The 26,264-nt window shown below is 43.4% G+C and overlaps 1 protein-coding gene across 6 annotated transcripts in view; it reads left to right on the top strand.

Moving 5' to 3' along the window:
• Positions 1 to 8,837: 8,837 nt before the first annotated feature.
• The window catches only part of LOC133654135 (tumor necrosis factor receptor superfamily member 14-like), an 82,855-nt gene continuing 65,428 nt past the window's right edge, over positions 8,838 to 26,264 (top strand). For 5 of the 6 annotated variants that reach the window (XM_062054189.1, XM_062054186.1, XM_062054192.1 and 2 more), the window contains exons 1-2: positions 8,838 to 9,028; positions 20,910 to 20,995. In XM_062054189.1, coding sequence (XP_061910173.1) covers positions 20,972 to 20,995 — 24 coding nt within the window. In that variant the 5' untranslated portion in view covers positions 8,838 to 9,028; positions 20,910 to 20,971. Of the gene's footprint in view, positions 9,029 to 12,050; positions 12,127 to 20,909; positions 20,996 to 26,264 lie in introns of all 6 variants that reach the window. The other variant, XM_062054187.1, reaches the window with a different exon arrangement.

The raw sequence follows: 26,264 nt of genomic DNA, 5'->3' as shown, positions 1-26,264 counted from the left end.
TGAAGTTGCTGAGGTAGTTAAAAATCTCCTCGGTGGATGAGAGCCGCCCGGAGTTCCTTAAGGCTCTGGATGCTGCGGGGCTGTCTTGGTTGACAAGACTCTGCAGCATCGCGTGGACATCGGGGGCGGTACCTCTGGATTGGCAGACCGGGGTGGTGGTTCCTCTCTTTAAGAAGGGGAACCGGAGGGTGTGTTCTAACTATCGTGGGATCACACTCCTCAGCCTTCCCGGTAAGGTCTATTCAGGTGTGCTGGAGAGGAGGCTACGCCGGATAGTCGAACCTCGGATTCAGGAGGAACAGTGTGGTTTTCGTCCTGGTCGTGGAACTGTGGACCAGCTCTATACTCTCGGCAGGGTCCTTGAGGGTGCATGGGAGTTTGCCCAACCAGTCTACATGTGTTTTGTGGACTTGGAGAAGGCATTCGACCGTGTCCCTCGGGAAGTCCTGTGGGGAGTGCTCAGAGAGTATGGGGTATCGGACTGTCTGATTGTGGCGGTCCGCTCCCTGTATGATCAGTGTCAGAGCTTGGTCCGCATTGCCGGCAGTAAGTCGGACACGTTTCCAGTGAGGGTTGGACTCCGCCAAGGCTGCCCTTTGTCACCGATTCTGTTCATAACTTTTATGGACAGAATTTCTAGGCGCAGTCAAGGCGTTGAGGGGATCCGGTTTGATGGCTGCAGGATTAGGTCTCTGCTTTTTGCAGATGATGTGGTCCTGATGGCTTCATCTGGCCAGGATCTTCAGCTCTCACTGGATCGGTTCGCAGCTGAGTGTGAAGCGACTGGGATGAGAATCAGCACCTCCAAGTCCGAGTCCATGGTTCTCGCCCGGAAAAGGGTGGAGTGCCATCTCCGGGTTGGGGAGGAGATCTTGCCCCAAGTGGAGGAGTTCAAGTACCTCGGAGTCTTGTTCACGAGTGAGGGAAGAGTGGATCGTGAGATCGACAGGCGGATCGGTGCGGCGTCTTCAGTAATGCGGACGCTGTATCGGTCTGTTGTGGTGAAGAAGGAGCTGAGCCGCAAGGCAAAGCTCTCAATCTACCGGTCGATCTACGTTCCCATCCTCACCTATGGTCATGAGCTTTGGGTTATGACCGAAAGGACAAGATCACGGGTACAAGCGGCCGAAATGAGTTTCCTCCGCCGGGTGGCGGGTCTCTCCCTTAGAGATAGGGTGACAAGCTCTGTCATCCGGGAGGAGCTCAAAGTAAAGCCACTGCTCCTCCACATCGAGAGGAGCCAGATGAGGTGGTTCGGGCATCTGGTCAGGATGCCACCCGAACGCCCCCCTAAGGAGGTGTTTAGGGCACGTCCGACCGGTAAGAGGCCACGGGGAAGACCCAGGACACGTTGGGAAGACTATGTCTCCCGGTTGGCCTGGGAACGCCTCGGGATCCCCCGGGAAGAGCTGGACGAAGTGGCTGGGGAGAGGGAAGTCTGGGCTTCCCTGCTTAGGCTGCTGCACCCGCGACCCGACCTCGGATAAGCGGAGGAAGATGGATGGATGATTGAAACTTGTATTAGTAGATTGCACAGTACAGTACATATTCCGTACAATTGACCACTAAATGGTAACACCCGAATACGTTTTTCACTATGTTTCATTACCACGTTAATCAATTCATGGTAAAGTTACATTGTTTAATGCATCCAACCGGGCATCACAACAAAATTAGGCATAACAATGTGTTAATTCCACGACTGTATATATCGTATCGGTTGATATTGTAATCTTTAATTAATAGTTGGACAATATCGGATATCGGCAAAAAAGCCATTATCAGACATCTCTACTACTAATCATATTTGATGATTACAATCCCAACACTGTTAGTTCTCAACCAGTTGTAGTTCTTTGAGTATTTATCAGTAGCCAGCGAGAAGGTGTATTTTTGACGTGACAATGTAAACAGAGGTCACAAGACAGGAAGTATTTTACCTGAGGGGGCGTGGCTATAAGATAGTTGCCAACCTTGTCTGAGTTCTTTGCATGCATGTTACAGAATTTGACATTTTCAATGATAATAATGTTAGTAAATGAGTTAGTAAAAATTGTGAGGTACATTAAATGTGACATGTAAGACAACCAAAAGAGGTTGGTAGATGATAATAAATCTTAAGGTGAAATATAGTGTAGACATGTAGTCTTCATTTTCTACACTTTCTTTCTGGCAGCACTTTGTGTTAATAGAAATGCCCCCCCCCCCCCCCCCCCATTTTTTTTTGGTCAGTTTTCCTTTTTTCTTAAAGGATGTTCACATGCCTGGAATTTTTGTGTCGGAGCAAGCGAAAAAACATGTAAAATGTTCCCTCCAGTTGTCTATTTCTGGTCCTTCAATTCGTCATACTTGGCCATCAGAGCGGAAGGTGTCTCCAAGATGTTGCCAAGTTGGCTATATAGTCCAAAATCGCAAAATTTCGAGTGCCCACGGTTCTGCTGGCATCCTCCAATCATTGGTGGCAGCTTCGGGCTACTTTGAATGGCTGCCAGCATCTTCCAATTCGCCGACACACCGGCAATCAGCAGATGTCCTGTTGTCATGGTTCCCAATAGGTGGATGTCGGTTTTCCTAAAAAACATTACACAACCTGCTGCATCATTCAATTATTTGGCAAAATAGAATGTATTATAAATACCACGTTAAAAAATAAATACAGCAGATCAACAGTGCAAAACCGTATAACTACTAAAACCTACTCAGTGGTTAGAGTGTCCGCCCTGAGATCGGTAGGTTGTGAGTTCAAACCCTGGCCGAGTCATACCAAAAACTATAAAAATGGGACCCATTACCTCCCTGCTTGACACTCAGCATCAAGGGTTGGAATTGGGGGTTAAATCACCAAAAATGATTCCCGGGCACGGCCGCCGCTGCTGCCCACTGCTCCCCTCACCTCCCAGGGGGTGATCAAGGGTGATAGGTCAAATGCAGAGGACAAATTTCACCGCACCTAGTGTGTGTGTGTGACAATCATTGGTACTTTAACTTTAATTATAATATAACAATACATTAAAAACATGTTTTACTACTCGCAAATCCAATTGGTCAAACATTAATTGTGATAATTAGTCCTTTCCTCATCTGACTAGAACGAAGGTAAAATATGACTTGACAAATGTTCCTTCAGGATGTTTCAGCTGACCAGCCAGTCTTGGGTGCAGCTGGGATAGGCCATACTTGACAACCCTTCCGAATTTTCCGGGAGACTCCCGAATTTCAGTGCCTCTCCCGAAAATCTCCTGGGACAACCATTCTCCGGAATTTCTCCCGATTTCCAGCCGGACAACAATATTGGGGGCGTGCCTTAAAGGCACTGCCTTTAGCGTCCTCTCTCACCTGAAAAGGAGACTATTATATATGTCTCCGTTATCCATAGGTTTATCTATAACCCATAAAGTAGGTAGGCACGGAGCTATTTCTCAGCGTGTGTTTATTCCAGCCGGCACGTTAATACACTGACACACAACATCCGGATTCCCATCATGCATCGCTTCAAAACTACGGCAAGTAGTAATGTCCAAAAGCATAACAGAGACGAAGCAGAAGAACGAAGAAGAGACATGGCGACGACGAGTAAGAAGAAGAAGTACGCTTGCAAGTTCCAAAATGATTGGAAAAAATAATTTCAGGTCATCCAGGACAGCTCGAAGGGGAAGGGGTATGCTGCCTGCACATTTTGTAGATCAGGGGCCGTATTTATCAAGCGTCTTAGAGTGCCATTTTACACTTAAGTCCTGAGAATTTGCGAAATTTAGTCCTACTCTCAAACTTAAGAATAAAAGCTATTTATCAACTTTCTTAAGTCTAAGAATCACTTCTACTCTCCACGATATTTAAGAGACCTTCAGAGGTGTCCTAAGTGGTTAGGAGTTGCCAGCGGGGGATGGCACTGAGGCGAGAGAGACGTGCGCAAACGTTCAGGGAGCGGAAGGATGTCCTGGCTTTGTTTGATGACGAGCAGCTGATCAAACGGTATCATTTAGACCAGGGGTCGGCAACCCGCGGCTCCGGAGCCGCATGCGGCTCTTTGACCACTCTGATGCGGCTCAGCTGCATACTTGCTGACCCCCCGATTTTCCCAGGAGACTTATGGATCTCAGTGCCTCTCCTAGAAAACTCCCAGGGCAAATATAATCCTATTTACACTCTAATTACTATATTAAGGGCGTGCCCTAATTGCACTGCAGTAATTGTCCTCTATAGCATTTACAAACAGCATGCCAGCCCGGCCACATGTTGTATGTAGCTTTTACTTGCACACATAGGAGACAGCAAAGCATACTTAGTCATCAGCCACACAGCTTACACTGACGGTAGCCGTATAAAACAACTTTAACACTGTTACGTTACAAATATGCGCCACACTGTGAACCCACACCAAAAAAGAATGAAAAACACATTTCTGGAGAACATCCGCACCGTAACACAACATAAACACAACACAACAAGTACCCAGAATCCCATGCAGCCCTAACTCTTCCGGTCTAGATTATACACCCCCGCTACCACCAAACCCCCCACACATCAACCCCCCCCCCCGTGCGTCGGTTGAGCGGAAGAGTTAGGGCTGCATGGGATTCTGGGTATTTGTTGTGTTGTGTTTATGTTGTGTTACAGTGCAGATGTTCTCCAGAAATGTGTTTGTCATTCTTTTTTGGTGTGGGTTCAAAGTGTGGCGCATATTTGTAACGTAACAGTGTTAAAGTTGTTTTTGTACGGCTACCGTCAGTGTAAGCTGTGTGGCTGTTGAACTAGTACGCCTTGCTGTCACTTACGTGAGCAGGCTGAAGCTGCATTCTACATGTGGTTGAGCAGGTACACTGTTTGGGCAGGCTGTAGAGGGCGCCAAAAGCAGTGCCATCACGCCCTGATATTCGGGAGTCTCCCGGAAATAATGAGAGGGTTGGCAAGTATGGCGCTATCAAGCGCCATTCAATCAAAACTTGCGGGCCGCACTAACATCAAATTTCCATATTAAGGTGCGTGCCGGTGCGTGTGTCTGAGACCCCTGGTTAACATAGCACAAAGCAATTTAAGCTTTGTATGCAGTGTTTTTCATTTTAAAAAATTTTTTGTGGCTCCCATTATTTTCTTTAATTTGTGAAACTTGCCAAAATGGCTCTTTGAGTGGTAAAGGTTGCCGACCCATGATTTAGACAGAGCGGGTATTATTTTTGTCACAGATTTAATAAGGGGCGTCATCTCATCAGCAACATCACGCACGTATCTCTCACCAAAACGCACATTTATTTTTGATTCATTGCCAATATTGTTTGTTTGTTTTGTATTATTTTGTAGTTTATTGTCAAAATATACACTCCCATTGTCCACTTAAATATTTCTAAGATATTTCTTTATTCTTAGACAAGGGATTCCCTTCCGTAATTGGTAATTTCTATGGACACAGAAATGACGTCACCTAAAATTTCGTTTACGGCACATAGTAATGTCGTAATTCAGCTCTGAGTGTGACACTTAAGATTCAGTCCTACACTTCGCTGAAAGTGTGAGTAAGACGCTTGATAACTAACTTTTAAGTGCAGCTTTCAGCAAAGAATTTCTTTACTCATAAGTCAACTCTTAGCAGACTTCTTAGGAGTAATTCTAAGAAGCTTGATAAATACGGCCCCAGACTTCTCCATTGAACATGGTGGCCGAACGGATATATTAATTCATGAACGGATTATTTATACATACATAGATACATACATACATATATACACACATACATACATAGATACATACATACATATATACACACACACATATATATATATATATATATATATATATATATATATATATATATATATATATATATATATATATATATATATATATATATATATATATATAAGAAATATTCAAACCCTGTTTCCATATGAGTTGGGAAATTGTGTTAGATGTAAATATAAACGGAATACAATGATTTACAAATCATTTTCAACTCATATTCAGTTGAATATGCTACAAAGACAACATATTTGATGTTCAAACTGATAAATATTTTTTTTTTGCAAATAATCATTAACTTTAGAATTTGATGCCAGCAACACGTGACAAAGAAGTTGGGAAAGGTGGCAATAAATACTGATAAAGTTGAGGAATGCTCATCAAACACTTATTTGGAACATCCCACAGGTGAACAGGCTAATTTGGAACAGGTGGGTGCCATGATGGGGTATAAAAGTAGATTCCATGAAATGCTCAGTCATTCACAAACAAGGATGGGGCGAGGGTCACCACTTTGTGAACAAATGCATGAGCAAATTGTTGAACATTTTAAGAACAACATTTCTCAATGAGCTATTGCGAGGAATTTAGGGATTTCACCATCTACGGTCCGTAATATCAAAAGGTTCACAGAATATGGAGAAATCACTGCACGTAAACGGCTAAGCCCGTGACCTTCGATCCCTCAGGCGGAACTGCATCAAAAAGTGACATCAGTGTGTAAAGGATATCGCCACATGGGCTCAGGAACACTTCAGAAACCAATGTCAGTAACTACATTTCATCACTACATCTGTAAGTGCAAATTAAAACTTTACAATGCAAAGCTAAAGCCTTTCATCAACAACACCCAGAAACGCAGCCGGCTTCGCTGGGCCCGAGCTAATCTAAGATGGACTGATGCAAAGTGGAAAAGTTTTTTGTGGTCTGACGAGTCCACATTTCAAATTGTTTTTTGGAAACTGTGGACGTCGTGTCCTTCGGAACAAAGAGGAAAAGAACCATCCGGATTGTTATAGGCACAAAGTTCAAAAGCCAAGATCTGTGATGGTATGGGGGTGTATTAGTGCCCAAGGCATGGGTAACTTACACATCTGTGAAGGCACCATTAATGCTGAAAGGTACATACAGGTTTTGGAGCAACATATGTTGCCATCCAAGCAACATTATCATTGATGCCTCTGCTTATTTCAGCAAGACAATGCCAAGCCATGTGTTAAAACAGCGTGGCTTCGTAGTAGAAGAGTGCTGGTACCAGACTGGCCTGCTTGTAGTCCAGGGGCCGTACTTATCAAGCTTCTTAGAGTGCCATTTTACACTTAAGTCCTGAGAATTTGCGAAATTTAGTCCTACTCTCAAACTTAAGAATAAAAGCTTTTTATCAACGTTCTTAAGTATAAGAATCACTCCTACTCTCCACGATATTTAAGAGACCTTCAGAGGTGTCTTAAGTGGTTAGGAGTTGCCAGCAGGGGATGGCACTGAGGCGAGAGAGACGTGCGCGAACGTTCAGGGAATGGAACAATGTTTTTTTTTTTTTGATGACGAGCAGCTGATCAAACGGTATCGTTTAGACAGAGTGGATATTATTTTTGTCACATATTTAATACTTTTCGATTCCTTGTTGATTTTTGCATGTGTCTGCAGTGGGCTAGTATATATAGAGCCACCCACACCAGTTTCAAATTAGTTGCCTAATGAATTGGAAAGAAAATGTTATGACAGTAGCGTATGTGTGTGGCCGTGAGGTGAGTGACGTCAGTGAGTGTGTGGGCGATAGAAGAGAGGGAGCGGTAGCGTGAGTGCCGGCGGGGACTAGTTTGTTTTGTATTATTTTGTAGTTTATTGTCAAAATATACACTCCCATTGTCCACTTAAATATTTCCAAGATATTTCTTTATTCTTAGACAACGGATTCCCTTCCGTGATTGGTCATTTCTATGGACACAGAAATGACGTCACCTAAAATTCCGTTTACGGCACATAGTAATGTCGTAATTCAGCTCTGAGTGTGACACTTAAGATTCAGTCCGACACTTCGCTGAAAGTGTGAGTAAGACGCTTGATAACTAACTTTTAAGTGCAGCTTTCAGCGAAGAATTTATTTACTCTTAAGTCAACTCTTAGCAGACTTCTTAGGAGTAATTCTAAGAAGCTTGATAAGTACGGCCCCTGGTCTGTCTCCCATTGAAAATTTGTGGCGCATTATGAAGCCTAAAATACCACAACGGACACCCCGGACTGTTGAACAACTTAAGCTGTACATCAAGCAAGAATGGGAAAGAATTTCACCCGAAAAGCTTCAAAAATTGGTCTCCTCAGTTCCCAAACATTTACTGAGTGTTGTTCAAAGGAAAGGCCATGTAACACAGTGGTGAACATGCCCTTTCCCAACTACTTTGGCACGTGTTGCAGCCATGAAATTCTAAGTTAATTATTATTTGCAAAAAAAAAATAAAGTTTATGAGTTTGAACATCAAATATCTTGTCTTTGTAGTGCATTCAATTGAATATGGGTTGAAAAGGATTTGCAAATCATTGTATTCCGCTTATATTTACATCTAACACAATTTCCCAACTCATATGGAAACGGGGTTTGTATATATATATATATATATATATATATGTGTATATATATATATATATATATATATATATATATATATATATATATATATATATATATATATATATATATGTATATATGTATATATATATATATATACATATATATATATATATATATATATATATATATATATATATATATGTATATATATGTATATATATATATATATATATATATATATATATATATATATATATATATATATATATATATATGTATATATATATATATATATATACATATATATATATGTATATACATATATATATACATATATGTATCCCGAATTCGGAGGTCTCAAGGTTGGCAAGTATGATAATTATAAGATAACAATACATTAAAATGTTTTACTACTAGCAAATCCAATTGGTCAAACATTAATTGTGATAATTAGTACTTTCCTAACCTGACTAGAACAAAGGTAAAATATGACTTGACAAATGTTCCTTCAGGATGTTTCAGCTGACCAGCCAGTCTTGGGTGCAGCTGGGCTAGGCGCCAGCGACCCCAAAAGGGACAAACGGTAGAAAATAGATGGACGGGTAGCAACTTGCAGGGAAGAAGCAGGAAGTCAGCGTTTGCGTTGTCGGATTGGCTCATTGGAGTCAAAGTGAAACCAGATAACAGACTATTACCAACGGCTGAAATGGCTACCAACAAAAACGAGTATGTATCTCTTTATTACTTGTATTGTACATACATTCATACATGTAATCGGTTTCATAAAGAATAGTGTAGATATAAGGTAAGTGTCTTAGAAGAGAAACAACACAACTTAACGCTTCTTGTCGTCGGAGAGAAGAGAAAATGTCCCCGTGTCATCGTGTAACCTTTACTTGGTTACGTGGGACTGCAGCCTTAGAAAAGTCCAAACTGCGCCGTAGTTAATACACACAACATGAATGCAAGTAAACGAGCGGTTTACGTTCCGCTTGTAATGTTGGTTATACCGCGGTGAAGTTGCTAACAGGTGTTGTGCCAAAATGTTTGGCAGGCATTCACATTTTGACACAACAGCGGAGCTCCAGCGGCCGCTCCCTCTCACTGTTCCCGGAATTCTCGCTCCTGCCGCGGGGAGCTCGCAGGAGAAATGCCGCTCCTCAATGCTGGTTTATATTTAGGGAGCGTCAATACATTTACATCGTGTAGAAGGGAGTGTGTCTAAAAAGAGACATCGTGTACATCAAAACACCAATTAATATATAACGAAGTCAAATAATGACTCCTACTTTAAGGATATCGCGCATATCGAGCTCCCCGCAGCATGAGAGAGCCGTCCGGGCACAGTGAGAGGGAACTTCCGCTGGAGCTTCGGAGGACCATATCCAACGTACATTAAGCAATGTTTTTTTCACTTACATATATTATATTACTTTTTAGTTTTTATTTATTTATTTTACATCGGTGCAGGAAAAATAGGACCATGTTTAATCAAAACAAAGACAAATACGATAACATAATTAACCGACAAATCAGTTAAGTTTAAATAAAAGAGCCGAAAGGTTGACAGAAACTGTGTTGCCTTGTCTAATCATAAACGATGCAGACGAGGACAAGACGAAGAGGAGGTAAACCTGAAATTTAACTAAGAAAAATGTGAGTTGGGAGTGAAGTCACTTACCTTAGTGGGAGATGATGTGAGTGAAAAAAAAAACTTTTTTATTAAAAATCAACAACATCCATCTGCCCGCAGGGCTACTATTAACCTAAACGGGGCTACTGCGTATGCTTTTCACTACTACGGCATGTTACCTCGCTCATAACATCACATCAACAAAATCCAATTATATTTAAATTTGTCTTGTCAATGGGTGGGACAAGTTCGGAGTATATCCAATCACAGCTCTATAACGCCGACCATTAAAAAGGGATGTGGCTAGTTACGAATGACAACCAATCAAATGCTTTTCTTTCAGACGATGAATTCAGGAGTCACCAAAATTGCAAACCAGTGCTGCTGAGTAACACGTTTAGCCCCTCCTCGATCTGCGGGCTGCAGCCAGGGGCACTTGGTGCTGCTGCCACCTTTAAAGCACCGCGCACATTCCACCCACTCCACTCTTTTTTTCTCTTTTCTTTTCTTTTCTTTTCATTTCATTTTTTATTTATTTATCTCCTTCTTTGATGTGCATTTTTGATCAATGTACAATTAAACTTTAGCAACACAGTTTTGCTTGAGAAGGAACAGGATGAAGAAAATCTTATATTTCCTGCCCCCTTCAACATAATAAGTAGTCTTACTTAATGGATAGCCCAGATTCACAAGCATACAAACCAAACAAATACATCCAAATATAATGAAAACAAACAAAAACCACAAAAAAAAAACAAGTGCAAAACTTCATGAAGTACAAACCGAACAAAAAAAGTAATATACACCTCACGCGATGATACAAAACAAATACAAACCCAGACAAAAAATAAGTAACATAATAAATATAAAGCAAAATGTAGACACTCACGGCTGTCCATATGATCTTATTGTTCTGTCTTTATATATTTTTTTCAATTGGAATATATTTCTACAATCTTTTATCTCATTGTAAAGAGAATTCCATAGTTTAACCCCCACCACTGATATACACATGTCTTTTAAAGTTGTCCTTGAATACTGATGTTTGAAATGACCTTTTCTTCTATGCTCTTCATTCTCAGAAGTGATGACAAACATTTTTTGTAAATTTGCTGGTAATGTTTTACTTTTAGCCTTAAACATAACACATAATGTCTGTAACTTTACTAGCTCCTGTAGTTTCAATAAACCAGAATTAATAAATAATATGTTAGTGTGTTCTAGATAATCTGCTTTATGAATAATCCTTATAGCTCTTTTCTGTAGTTGATACAAGGCCTTTATGTTACTCTTATACAGTATGTGTCCCCCACACTTCCACACAGTTGCTGATATATGGCAATATAAGTGCACAATACAATATGCGCATTGCCCTATAATCTAACACATATTTTACCTTGTTTAGTATAAAAATACTCTTAGACATCTTTTTCCGTACATGTGCAATATGAGATGTCAATGTCAGACCGTCATCCAGTATCACTCCTAAAAATCTGAGTTCAGAAACCCTTTCAATATCAATTCCATCTACTGACAGTTTGATTATTTTCTTTTCTCGCTGCCTTGTCACTACTCGATCGGTATCTGAAGACACGATCGGTCCACGCATTGGCGAAGACTGTGTTACACCTTTCCTGCTTGACGCTCCTGCACACAAACTGCTATCGATCCCTCTCTTCTCTCGCCCACTCACACTGGCACTCTTAAAGGAGCACACACACATATTCGCGACTCTCACAACAACTGCGTCACTTCCTGGACTTGCTTTTGTTTTTTTTTACGATGGAGCCTTGACGTCATGTTCAGTGATATTTGAATGTTTAATGAATGTTTTGTGTTAAGAGTAAAAGGGAACAAGAATATAAACATGAACAAGGCGTAGATGTAATAAAAGGGAGTATTATCGGCACATTTTCAAAAACCTTCACGCTTCTGTCATTGCAATTAATGACACACGGGGGCGCTACTGACTTCCATCAGTAAAGGTTTGTTTTGATATAATTACAATTAATTTTTTAATATGTAGATTTTCCTTAAACGAGGCACTTACTGTAACTTAAATCTAAAAAGTAGACTTTTAAATGATCAGTAGTTTAAATTGATGTATTTTTCCAGGGTGGACCCCACCTTCCGCCCGAATGCAGCTGAGATAGGCTCCAGCACCCCCCACGACCCTGAAAAGGGACAAGCGGTAGAAAATTGATGGATGGATGATGTACTGTAAATAAAATAGTAAAAAAAAGATTGATTTCTTTGCCATTTTAAGCTGCTGAGCACATATTTCAGGTTTCTGTACGGATCTTTACAGTTTCAAAATAAATACTGTACTCTTAAGTAACTTGTTTTGTTTTTGATAACAAAAAATACAACAGTGACGGATAATTGCCGTAAAACAAGTTGTGACGTAGGCTTCGCGCATGCGTGGACCGATCGTGTCTTCCGATACCGATCAGGGAGTTACATGTCTAAATCATCCCCCCCGAGGCAGCCATGACGCTGTGGGACAGAACTACAGATGTGACGTTCGTGTACGAACTAATGTCAACAACGAGAACCGATTCCCACGTGGGAACCGTTCGTTTGGGAACCGTTTTGTTTTTTATGCACAAGAAAATTGAGTGTCAGCAATTGCCCACGCTGCAAGTGCGTGCCACACGACTGGCAACTGGGCTAGAAAATGAATCAGTTAAAGGAAACTTAGCAGCATTTGGATGAACTTTTTATATATTTTATATACAAATATATATTTTCAAATATGAAAATTGTTGCGTTTGACCAGATGTTCCTCCAAGTGGGATGTAAAACGCTGGTCAGTCCCAAGTTCCTTAGATTGACACATAAACTGATCTGAAATATACACCAGGCACAGTATAGTTACCTAGTATTTTATTGTCAAATATTTGAGAATAGAGACCAGCCTCGAACAACACATACAAATGCGTAGCCCAAGTTGATCTGAAAACTTCCCGGAAAGCCCTCTCCTCTTCAGTATCTCCCCCCGCCCTCACTTGTCTCACCTCAAACACATGCTCATTGTCTCTTATCTTGAGTCGGCCTGGGAAGCACAGGAAGGAGGAATTCCTCCTCTCTGCCTTCTACTTCAAGGCCGGCCCAAGTGCGAGCACTTTGTCATGGGATGAAAAGAAAAGCAAAGAGTACAATATGGAACATTAGCTATATGTAATATGACTATGAAAATTAATAAGTAACACAAAATATGGATATATGAATATATATATAAATCTTTCAATTCCCCCTTCAGATCTTATCCAAAAGATCTCTCCTACGAGAGCAACACCTCTAAAGCACGCCCTACATTAAAGTAGGTGCTGTTTTGGTTTTCGAGCAAGCTATCGATAAACAATCAAACCATAGTTACATGGGAGAGAGAAGGAGGGAGTCAACGTTAATGTCGTCATTGTCAGGGAAGGAAACTAACAGTCCCTGAAAGTCACCACTATGCTTGACCCCCTTCAGTGACATAGCAAGCCCAGAACCAGGGTGGGGTTGACCTTTGACAGCTCTAACAATGATGCGGGTGCATAGAGACCTAGCACAAGGGGCAATAAAGCATCCGCATGAGGTTATGACGGCCAAGAAAACTCCAATGGAGACCAGGGCCGACTTAATTAGGTCAGACCACCTGCCAAAGGTGTTATGAAGCCAATCTTTAAAGGGGTCAGAGACACCGGAAACTTCAGTAAGTTCTTAGGCTCTGAGGCCTTCTAAGGCGCTCTGGACCGAGCCATCGGGGGCAGCATTGTTAGGAATGAAGGTACAGCATTGGTCACCAAACATTGCACACACACTCCTTCTTCCTTGGCTAGGATGCGGTCAAGGGCTATGCGGTTCTGGATGGCCATGAGGGAGGTCGGGGCAAGTTGTTCAGCAAGTCCCTCAACGGCGTCACGAGTCAGGTTGGTCAGTCTTCACAGATTATAAAAAACATAGTTAATGCGTTCTACATTTTTAGTAGCAGTCACAGGGAAAATAGCACCAATGATAGGAAGGTTCTCGAAACCTGCACAGGATTCACACCACAATTTGTGCTGTGAGGGGACCCCTCTTGGTTGGCCTATTGCATCAAAGTAAACACCATCAGGGTTCCTCATCAGATCAAAGGAGCCCTTTACACTCCTCCGAGATAAAACATGGCGGCGTCGGCGAGAAGTTAGAGAGGCCGCTGAGACAGGAGTTACAAGGGGAGTTAATTTGGTACCCACTAGGGTGAGTGGGGTCACCAGTCTAACCATAGCACAAAGCCCTACGGATAACGTTGGGATTCTAATGTACAATCTGTGCTCCCCACAATACCAGAATAAGTCAGCTCGTGCCCAAGGGCCTATCCTTGAGCCATCTATCAGTGTGGTGCACCAGGAAGGGTTAATGTCACCCAATTTGTTGGGGGACGAAGAGGGTCCTTTGAATTGAAAACACGTGTAATTCAGCTTTTGGGCCACAAATGGAAGAAGTCGGGTGGAATTGTCAACAGGAGGGTACACACTAGCCAACAAATCGCACCCTGGTGGCGTGGGTTCAGAGAACAAGGAAATAAGACAGTTTGAGCCATTTATGTCAGTCAACTTAAAAGGGGCGGGGTAAGTGTGGGGAAAAGGACGTCCAGCGGAACAAGCAACACAGTCACCCAGGTTTTGGCATCCACCTGAGCCACAGGTTTACCTGTACCCGCTCCTAAGGTCAAAGTTACCAGGCCTTCGGTGGTGATGTCATTAGCACGCACAGATGTGAGAGCCTTTGAAACACCACCAAGGTGGGGTGGTACTTTAGGTGCTACAGAGGGTGTAGAGGTAGTTAACGCCCTCTCAAGGACATTAATTTTAATAATTCCTTTAGAGTCTGTATCAGTCAGGTCAACCCCCAAAACAACATAAAAGGGACGATGGGCACCACTTACCAGCGTATGTTGTCTGCATCCGACACCAATGGTTCAGGGTTGAGTCGTCACAAATATAGAGGTTATTACCACGGTAATAGCTATTGTGTCCCCCGTAATTAATCACACTGCACAGGTCAAAAAATAAGTCTTGCTATCCCCTTTTACCCAGTCTATTTAAAGTCCGCTGTTTGTTCTTAGACACTTGTCAGTCACTGTCGTCAGGAAGGATGAACTGAGACACAAAAACAGTAGAACACGCCCAAGCACCAGTCCGTCAGGGAACACTACCGGGTGTAACACCCTGCCTTTCGTCTATCAATATCAGAGTAATTTAGGTAACAAAACGGGGATAAACATCAAACTTTTCACTTAATGTAAAGACACATGTAGTTATGCTGAAAACAAGCAAGAGAAATTGGATAACTTCGAGTATAAAGGCTGGTCTCAAATAAGGATATACAATATAGAAGTTAAAAAGAGTAATATAGGTAGAAAATCTCTCTCTCAGCGTCGTCTTCTGGGCTGTAGGATTATGTGTGTGTAATTAAAGCCTCGCTCTTCTATGACACTAAAAATGAGTCGTTTTCTGCTCCCGTTCTTCTTCAGCTGCCTCAGGCTCAAAAGGCGCTGCTGGGGGTCGAGTGGGGCAGATGTAGTGGCGATGTCAGCAATGACATCCGCTGGTAATCTGTCAGGTTCTTCAGCAGGAGTGTAGAGGGAGAGGTGGTACCAGGTGTCCCCTTTTCCAGCTAGTCGAAGGGCGTGAGACGTCCGTTCCACGACCTTGAAGGGACCACCTGGGCTCCGTCCACTTGCGTTTGATGACCTAGATCTTGACCCTCTCAGCGGCCGGAAGGGAATCTGGAGTGGCGGGCTGTCATCCTCGTATCTGTACAGAAGAACTGGCACACAAATTCTGCATTTTTTGTGTAAAATACCATTTTGGTTTTACGCTGAGTCCTCCTTCCATGGCGGCTGCTGGTCCTGGGCTGACCTGTATGCAGCTCATAGGGTGAAAAAACTCAAAGGGCGGTAAAACAGTTTTATTCACGGACCTTCGAATGATCATTAACGCTAATTGCAACATGTCAATCCAATTAAATTTGGTCTGTGCGCAGATTTTAGCCAATTAGTTTTTAATGTTCTGGTCCATCCTTTCAACCTTACCTTGGGACTCAGGATGGTACCCCAAACCTGTGTTCTAGTCCGAAAGCCTTTTCGACCAAGGCTAAGTGAGGTTTTTTTTTTTTTTTTAAATGGTTGCCGTTGTCTGACCTAATCTTTTTGGGGAAACCATGTCGGGGTACAAGGTCATTCACAAGTCATTTAATTACTGGTTGCATCCTCTTTTGAGGCTGTTGTTGCTTCCGGCCAACCACTGTAATTGTCAACACAAGTCAGTACGTACCTTTTCCCTTGTACCGTATTGATCATATCAGTGAAATCAAAGACTATACCTGGTTCACCCTCACCTCCTCCATATTCTAAATTTGATTTACTAAAGTACTATCGATGTGTAAAATCGTTATTTTCAAATTAAAATTAGTTATAACTTCTTACCCACGGGAAAAATGTTAAAACTATGGAATGTGTCAGAGTCGGGTGATTGTCGATTTTGTTCCAAGGAGTCTGTATCCACCCTCACTCACCCCCTTCTGTTTCTGAAAAAAGGACTGTGTTAGTCATACTATCACTTTCAGAAACATCTAAGAAAAAGGTCAACTAATAGCCAAGTAGCGGAGGACAAGTCATGTTTGAGGTCAATGATAGTCTCTTTAGCCTCTGTGGTCCACTGGGGGGTGTTGTTAGGGTAGGGGACCCCTTAGCAATATCACAAATAACTCAAACTCAACTAAACCCTAACTTTTATGTAACTTATTCAATATAGTGAAAGTAACAACATATGCTCATATTTATATTGTCACAAATACAAGAAAAATACTACCCTTATGGTGGATGCTTTAGCAATAGTATTTTGAAATTTTACCACACCTGGTGGCCCCAATAATTGATTAAGTCAAGCTCATGTTGTAGAAAGTCGAATGATGCGGACACGTTTGTTACTGAATACTTTCTATCAGACTTCTGCCATGGCAACTTTGTGTATGTAATGAGCAACTATAATTATTTGATATTCTTAAATGTGTAATGTGTCGTTTTAGCTCAGCTGTTGTGTAGCTGCTAGCTCCTCGTAGCCTACAGGTGTCTAAAGTGCAGCCCATAGTTATGTGTTTAACACAACTATGTGCTAAACCTAAACAATTGAAAATGTGGTATTTGGGTGTCGGTGTAATGTTTGGCAGCTACGCCGTGTCTTATCATTGCACCTAAGTTCTTTGGTTTTGTAGGCGAGACAGAGAGCAAGGGAACAATGTGGGACACAATTGTGTCCATCTTATACCATGCTAGTTGTTTCAAAGATAGGTCAACATGAGCAACCACACCTTGAGTTCCAACATATATAAATATACAGAGGAGTTAAAGGTCTCCTGGTATGAGTGTCTAACTGGTGATCATAACATATGGCGAGTCGGGTGGCAGAACACACGGAAGCATCTCAGCCAGTCAGGGTTTTCACTGTTAGAGCAGTTGGATGTCAGCCATTCCTGTTGTTTCAGGCTGTGGTAGGAGCCTTGGTAGTGGTGTCGCAGCTTGGTGGTTGAGCCGTCAGGTAACACCAGGAATGTTCCTTCTGTGCGATTTGAATGTCAGGGTACAGTCTGTAAAGGAGGTCCAGCAATCTGAACCAGAAGTGGTTTGGTGACAGGTAACCTTGTGACCCCAGCGAAGCCTTCGACCTTTAAAGAGGAAGCACACAGTTTCTTTGGTACCTCTGCATTCAGAATCGAATGGGTGGCGCCAGTGTCAATCACGAACTGATAACATTGTCGTTGACACTCATGTCCAGCAGGGGGCCAGTCTGTATCTCCTGCTGGGGCTCCTGCAGTGGGCGTCCTTTGCCACGCTTTTGTGTTCGTTTGTTGGCACTACGGAACCTTTCCTGTTCGAAAATGTTCGGACAGTCATGACTCCAGTGACCAGGCTGGTCACAGCCGAAACAGTTTCCACCCCGGACTGGCTTTGAAGCATCGTGTTGTCCACCACCCGAGTCCAACCGTCTGGTCGCACGTCTGTTGAGGATTCTTTCCCCCACCTGTTGGAACTCAGAAGCAAGGTCACCCAGTGTTGAATATCCCTAGCTGATTTTTTACTAATTAGTTCTTTTGACCTTTTATCTTAAATTAAGGAGTTGCTTCCTTGCTGCTCTGTCATAAGCCTTATCATCCTCATCTTAAGGAAAGAGACTGCGCATAGCAGTAGCTATGTTTGTAACGTATGGTGTTATCGGTGAGGTCGAAGATTCAGCCATTAATCCTGCTTGTTGTTCTGTATTTTTGCCATCTTGTGTGGAAACACAACGATACAAAATGTTTCTAAAGTCTGCCACAGCAAAAGGCTTATATTGAAATCTGCCGCTTTTATCAGGAAAAAGTGGATATGCGTGTCCCTCCAGCTTTTTTTTAAGCGTGTGTTGTATGCATGTGGTTCATGTGGGTGTTGGTCAATGTAGCCTTCCATTGAGCCATTAACAGTTACAGGAGACCACAAAGTCTGGCTCTGTTGTGTGTTGTTCAAGAATGTCTGATGTGCACGTGAGAGACTGTCATCTACTGGGGGAGGGCATTTGTTTATGGCAACAAAATGGTCTGGCGTGTAAAGTGAGGAGTTTTGCGTTGACTCATGCATTATCTGCTGTCTAGTAAGATTAGGCATATTCGGGAGGTTTTCCGCTGGGTGGATGTTATTTTGGGGCTTAGGCACCAGAGGTGAATTACACTCAGGAGACAGCATTAGTTTTGGAGGAGGGTTCAATCTTAGAGAGGCTGTGTGAGCACCGCCCTCATTTGTCACAGGAGTAGGGGGTGGACCAGAGAGCTTTGTTTCTGTTTCGACCACCAGGGCTCCTCCTGTGACTGTCAAAAGTGGGTATAAAGACGCCTCCGGCTTTACGTCATAGGGCGGTGGCTTAGTCAAAGTCTGGGCGGGTCGTTTGAATTGTCTTACGCATGCGTGGCAGACAAAAAACCAATCAGTCAATTCTGTCATTAATCATCTGTTCTTTTGCTGCATTTCGTTTTTCCACGTAATCCCCGTTTACTTTTATCATACGCTAAACTCTTAAATTCTCAAGCACCAACCCTGCTCTTTTTTTTATTTTTTCTTGACCATTTTCACCAGCGCACACACACACATGCACGTGTAAGCACTCACGCACACACAAGCAAGTGCCTACAGCCCTACGCACACACACACGTAAGCACTCTCTCTGCGTTTCACTTTACCATAAAACTTCCAGTTACTTTTTTATTTTATTTTTTATTTTACCAGACGTTTGAGTTCACAACTTTTCGAGTATTGTAAACTCCCTCTTAACCCTTTCAAGGAACGTTCTCTTTTCTTTTTTTTTTCTTTTTTTTTTTTTTCTTTTTCTTTTTAAACTCTACCTGCTAATTCCATTGTCGACAACAGTGCATTCAATTGATTATTAAACAGTAATGATTCATCACATTTTCCCCAGCCGCCATCACATTCTTTTCTGTCACACTCCTTGGCCATTGTGTCTATTTTTCCTTAATTTTAGCGCACACTAAAGTGTCGCCCGGACCTCGCAACCGGGGAATCTTTATTGTATTTATTACAAATGGCCTCCAGCCGTGGAATTTATCATATGGTACAGAAGGGCCTCCTCCCGTACGATTCTTAATTTTAACGCACACGTTAATGCCGTAGGGATCTCGCAACCGCGGAGTATTTATCGTATTTTACAAATGGCCTCCAACCCATCCTTAGTTTGTGTGCACATAAAAATGTCAACAGGGATCTCACAACCGGGGAGTATTTACTGTACCATATGATGGGCATCCAACCCGTTACTCTTTTAGGCGGCGACCAACTACCCAGGGTGAGCCACACCCAACTATTAGTTCACTCGTCAATGAAACTGCCCGTCACGGTAATCGAGACACAATGACGTGAGTTGACCACTTATTTACAATTTTAATGCAATGGCAGGCTCGGCAAAAATGCAATCAATCTATCAAAATCACCATTCTGTGTCTGGGGTACGAAGCAGTGTTTAACTTACAGACTTCTGGGCAGACTCCTAATGCAGATTTTATCTAAAAAGAAAGGTTCTGCTTACCTTAAATTATGTTTTGGCCATGTGAGTCTGTCCAGAAGATTGCAAGAGAAGGTCCAATTGTCAGCGTGTCATCTCGGACGAAGCCCCCAAATTGTTGCGTTTGACCAGATGTTCCTCCAAGTGGGATGTAAAACGCTGGTCAGTCCCAAGTTCCTTAGATTGACACATAAACTGATCTGAAATATACACCAGGCACAGTATAGTTACCTAGTATTTTATTGTCAAATATTTGAGAATAGAGACCAGCCTCGAACAACACATACAAATGCGTAGCCCAAGTTGATCTGAAAACTTCCCGGAAAGCCCTCTCCTCTTCAGTATCTCCCCCCGCCCTCACTTGTCTCACCTCAAACACATGCTCATTGTCTCTTATCTTGAGTCGGCCTGGGAAGCACAGGAAGGAGGAATTCCTCCTCTCTGCCTTCTACTTCAAGGCCGGCCCAAGTGCGAGCACTTTGTCATGGGATGAAAAGAAAAGCAAAGAGTACAATATGGAACATTAGCTATATGTAATATGACTATGAAAATTAATAAGTAACACAAAATATGGATATATGAATATATATATAAATCTTTCAATATTTAGAAATATATGTATTTGTATGTATATGTATGTATTTTATTTTATTTATTTTTATTTGTATTCACTTTCTGGGTTTGTTATTTTAAAGGGTAGTTTTGTACTCACAAATGTTAACATTCCCTAATTGTTATTTTAGTATGTTTATAGGGGCTGGAGCCGATCCCAGCTGCACTCTGGCGGACGGCAGGGTACACGCTGGACAAGTAGCATCTTGCACTTTTTGCAGGCTGTTGGGTAGTGTGAGACACTTTTAATCCAAAATTATTTTTTTTCTTTATTTTTTTCCCCCAGGTATCTCAGCTGACCGAATATGTCAACTAGGCGGAACATTTCCACGAGTCCAAAGCAGAAAGATGTTGGGAAGTCATCATTTGCTGGTAAAACAAACAACACAAACATGAATATTTGTTGTTATTGTAGCTGTGTTGCAGTTGTTAGCAACAGTCTAACTACCAAAAATGATTTCCGTGACGCTAGGTGAAAGGGTGGAGCTTATATCTCCAGATGACGACGATGCAATATGTTTTTCCTTTCACGTTTGTTAACTTTGCCGTTGTTCAACATTTCCTTAATTTCTCAGTGACCTGTACAAGATAAAGTGGGTACTGTATGCTTCAGTTGGATCTCTGAAGGTGAACAATTTTACAATTTCAATCAATCAAACTTTATTTATGCAGCACTTTTCTTACCCAGGCGAGTGGCAACACAAAGTACTTTACAACAACAAAAAAAGAATAGGAGAAAATGAACACACAGCACTATTTGTCACCGCTGTGCCTTATTTTGAGTTTGTCCATGTTTAATGCTTTAGTTCCTGTCCTGTGCTTTTATTGTGGTGGCACTTGCATTTTTGTTTTTCTCGCCGCTCCTGCCTCTAAGCACTAAAGTGGAGTTCTAGGGGTGTTTTTTATCTTCACTTTTATTGTTCTCAGCATAAATGGCAGGTTATTGTGATAGTCCATATCACCCATCCCTACTGGCCATGCGTGGCCTGTGGGCCTTGAATTTGACACCTATGTCACGGCTGGTTACACCAGGCCGTGCCTTACTTTGAGTTAGTTTTTTCCATGTTTGATGTTGAGTTCCTGTCCGGCACACTTATATTGTAGTTCCACTTCCTTTGTAAGTGTCCTGCAGCAGCTTTATTTTGTCTCCCAGCGCACCTGTGTTGAGTTTAGTCGTCGCTATTTAAAGGCCTACTGAAACCCACTGCTACCGACCACGCAGTCTGATAGTTTATATATCAATGAGGAAATCTTAACATTGCAACACATGCCAATACGGCCGGGTTAACTTATAAAGTGCAATTTTAAATTTCCCGGCAAACTTCCGGCTGAAAAAGTTTCGATATGATGACGTTTGCGCGTGACGTCAACGGTTGAAGCGGAAGTATTCGGAGCCCATTGAATCCAATACAAAAAGCTCTGTTTTCATCTCAAAATTCCACAGTATTCTGAACATCTGTGTTGGTGAATCTTTTGCAATTTGTTTAATGAACAATGGAGACTGCAAAAAAGAAAGTTGTAGGTGGGATCGGTGTATTAGCGGCGGACTACAGCAACACAACCAGGAGGACTTTGAGGATAGCAGACGCGCTAGCCGAACGACCTCACCTTGACTTCCTCCGTCTCCGGGCCGCCGACCGCATCGGTGATCGGGTGAAGTCCTTTGTCGTACTGTCGATCGCTGGAACGCAGGTGAGCACGGGTCGTGATGAGCAGATGAGAGCTGGCGAAGGTGCAGAGCTAATGTTTTTAGCATAGCTCTGTCGAAGTTCCGTAGCTAAGTTAGCTTCAATGGCGTCGTTAGCAACAGCATTGCTAAGCTTCGCCAAGCTAGAAAGCATTAACCGTGTAGTTACATGTCCAGAGTTTGGTAGTATTGTTGATCTTCTGTCTATCCTTCCAGTCAGGGACTTATTTGTTTTGTTTCTATATGCAGTAGCCCGATGCTATCACGTTAGCTCAGTAGCTAAAGTGCTTCACCGATGTATTGTCGTGGAGATAAATGTCACTGTGAATGTCCATTTCGCGTTCTCGACTCTCATTTTCAAGAGGATATATTATCCGAGGTGGTTTAAAATACAAATCCGTGATCCACAATAGAAAAAGGAGAGAGTGTGGAATCCAATGAGCCCTTCTACCTAAGTTACGGTCAGAGCGAAAAAAGATACGTTCTGCACTCCACGCTAGTCCTTCACTTTCACGTTCCTCATCCACAAATCTTTCATCCTCGCTCAAATTTAATGGGGTAATCGTCGCTTTCTCGGTCCAAATCTCTCTCGCTGCTGGTGTAAACAATAGGAAAATGTGAGCAGCCCTTCCTCCGGTGTCGTCACGCTACTTCCGGTAGGGGCAAGGCTTTTTTTTATCAGAGACCAAAAGTTGCGAACTTTATCGTCGTTGTTCTATACTAAATCCTTTCAGCAAAAATATGGCAATATCGCGAAATGATCAAGTATGACACATAGAATGGATCTGCTATCCCCGTTTAAATAAAAAAAATTCATTTCAGTAGGCCTTTAAGTCCAGCTGGTGCTGCGGTCTTTGTCAGGAGATTGTTATCTGTATGGATGCTGTTGAATGCTGTTCCCTACCCCTTCGAAGTAAGTTTGTTTCTATATCGTCCTAGGTTTTTGTGCATTCCCTAATGCATTAGTGTTTGTTTGGCTCGCACCTCGCTGCACATGTGCCTTAGTGTTTTCGTCTTTGTTTATTAAATATCTCATACCTGCACGCTGTCTCCTGCTACCTTCTGCATCATGAATCGCAGTCTTCACTATCGTGCGACCCAAGCGTCACAACCTGTGGTCTAAATGCCTTAAAAGACATTACAGTAATAACAGGAAACTAGCAATATTGCTTTTTCAACCATTTCCATTTCTTCAGCATTTGCTGTGTCATTCTAACACAGTAACAACAAGTTGTAAGCAAAAAAATCTTGCAAGTGCAAAAATTGTGAATCAAGGAGGTTGTGCACAGACAACATATCTTTGGGTGGACATCCAGGCAAGAACGTTTCTTTCCAGCAGAACCTCCTCTGTTTTTGGGTCAACTCTGTAGTGCTGTGCAAGTTGGTATACACTGCTATCATTTGTGCAACGTTTTCCTGTTTGCTAGTTGCCTTCTAGCTTTTCCATGCAACAACATTGTCTTTATGTGTTTGGGCCATCTCATGCTTACTAAAAATGACTTCCATTTTCAAACATTTATGTGACTGGACAGCGGGAGAAGAAGACGGCAGAGAGACGATGACGTCGTCAGTTGTCAACGTCAGGGAACTGCTGACTACTGGCTTGATCTGGGAGACGTGAAAGACAGTGTGAGATTCTATTGACTGTGGAAGGTCCAAGTGTACTGCGGCATGGTTGATCTTGGATTTGACCGCATAAGGTCCAACAAAACGTGGTGCAAGCTTCTGGGAGACGATCGGGAGGTGGAGGTCCTTGGCCCGAAGCAGCACCTGCTGTCCGGGCTGGTAGTCGGGAGCCGGAATGCGCCGCCGGTTGGCGTTGGGACGCATCTTTTCGGACGCCTTCAATAGGGCAGCGCAGGCGGCCCTCCACACTCTGCGGCATCGTCTCAGGTGGGCCCGGGTGGAAGGAACTGCCACCTCAATCTCCTGGGAGGAAAACAAAGGAGGTTGAAACCCCAGCCATCACTCAAACGGGGACATACAAGTAGCTGCATAGGTCATGGAGTTAAAAGAGTACTCCACCTATAGAATTAATTTACACCAGGAGTTTGGCTGTTGAGCAGCCATATAGCGCAGCATGGTCTCCACATACTGGTTGGCACTTTCTGCTTGACCATTGCTTTGGGGGTGGTAGCCGGAAGTCAGGCTGACTGTGGACCCGATCCCCTTGCAGAAGACTTGCCAGACCCGAGAAATGCATTGGGGGCCACGATCAGACACAATGCTGGACCAGCATGTCCGTGGTCTCAGCAGAGGATGGGAGTTTGGATAATGGTATGAAGTGTGCAGCCTTGGAAAACCTGTCAATGATGGTGAGGATTGTGGTGTTACCTCTAGAGGAGGAAAGTCCCGTGATGAAGTCAACAGCGATGTGGGACAAAGGTCGACTAGGGATGGGAAGAGTGTGTAAGAGGCCAGCAAGAGGGCTGTGATTTATAGAGAGTGATGATACCAGATGCGAGCGAGTCCGTAATGTAGTCAGACATGGCCTTCTTCTCAGGAATGGATAAGTTGTACAAGCGGATAAAAGGGAGTACCACGTGAGGGACGAGAACGATGGCACACTCATATGGTCTGTGCGGAGGTAGGGATAGTGCCTGCGCCTTACTGAAAACGGCAGCAAGATCGTGGTAGACAGTGGGGACTCCAGCTATGTCCGAGAGGGATGACACGAGTCTAGGGTTCTCTGAGAGGGGCGCAGCTGCTTTGAGGCAGTTAGCATGGCATGGCGGGCTCCAGGCTAGGATCCTCCCTGAGATCCAGAAAATCTGGGGGTTGTGCTGGCGAAGCCATGAGCGATGAGCGGCCGAGAACTAGCGGAGCGACGGGGGCGTTGAGGATCAACAAGCTGATTCGTTCCGTGTCGTTGCCTGACAGGGTTAGTGTGACCAGTACTGTACGGTGGGTCATGGGTCCCAGGGGATATCCGTCCAAGGCCTGAGCAGGCATCGAAGTGTCCAGAAGATAAATCCCAGCTTGACAGGCGAAATCACAGCCCATGAAGCTCCCATCTGCTCCAGAGTCCAAATATACTTCCACCTTCAGACTCTTCGACTTCCAAGATAATGTTGCGGGGAAGAGAATGCCGGGGTCACTGCGACCTCGGGGAAAGGTGGTGTGGCTCACTAGTACTCCCCATACTAGTGAGCCTGATCCTTTTGGTCGTGTGGGGCAGGTCTGGATCACGTGACTCGCACAACAACAGTAGAGGCAGAGGCGCTGCCGGAACCTCCTCTACCGTTCCTCCACGGCAAGTCGTGTCCTGCCCAAATGCATGGGTTCTACTCCTCTGGTAGGTGTGGGGAAAAACCCAGACTGGTCTGCCAAGTGGCCACCCTCAGCCCGATCTCTGGCAGCAGTTGGGGAGTAGGAAGCGGTCCGAGTCTCCCACACCGGCCGTCTGGTACTCTCGCTGGCTGTGAGTCTTCGTTCCGTTGCCCGTTCCTTGAGCCTTTGGTCCATGAGCAGGGCCAACTGGATGAGGTCGTGGTAGGTGACCGGTCGGTCTTGCAACAATCCGTCCTTGATATCTTCGGAGCGGATGGTAGGCGCTCAACAAGGCCTTATCATCCCACACGCTGTCGGCGGCCAGGGTGCGGAACTCGAGGGTGTAGTCGGCGACAGAACGAGAGCCTTGCTGGAAGGAGTGAAGACGTGGGGCGGCGTCTCCTCCATCGGCGGGGTGATCAAAAACTGCACGGAACTCTGAGCGAAAAGCGTCAAAGTCTGTGCTGAGACCAAGGTTGCGGTCAACAGCTGCCGTGGCCCACAGGAGAGCCCTTACAGTCAACAGAAAAAATGAAGGCTATCTTGGCCTCGTCAGAAGTATAACGGGAGGGATGGTGAAGAAAAACCATGTCACACTGGACCAGGAAGCCACGGCAAAGCTCAAAATCCACTTCAAAAGCTCTGGGACTAGCGATCTTCGGCTCGCAGGATGAAGGGGGCTGC

This window comes from Entelurus aequoreus, linkage group LG07 (assembly GCF_033978785.1).
Source record: "Entelurus aequoreus isolate RoL-2023_Sb linkage group LG07, RoL_Eaeq_v1.1, whole genome shotgun sequence".
Classification (NCBI taxonomy): domain Eukaryota; kingdom Metazoa; phylum Chordata; class Actinopteri; order Syngnathiformes; family Syngnathidae; genus Entelurus; species Entelurus aequoreus.
Note: the sequence above shows the minus strand (reverse complement) of the source record. Positions and strands in the feature narration are given on the sequence as shown.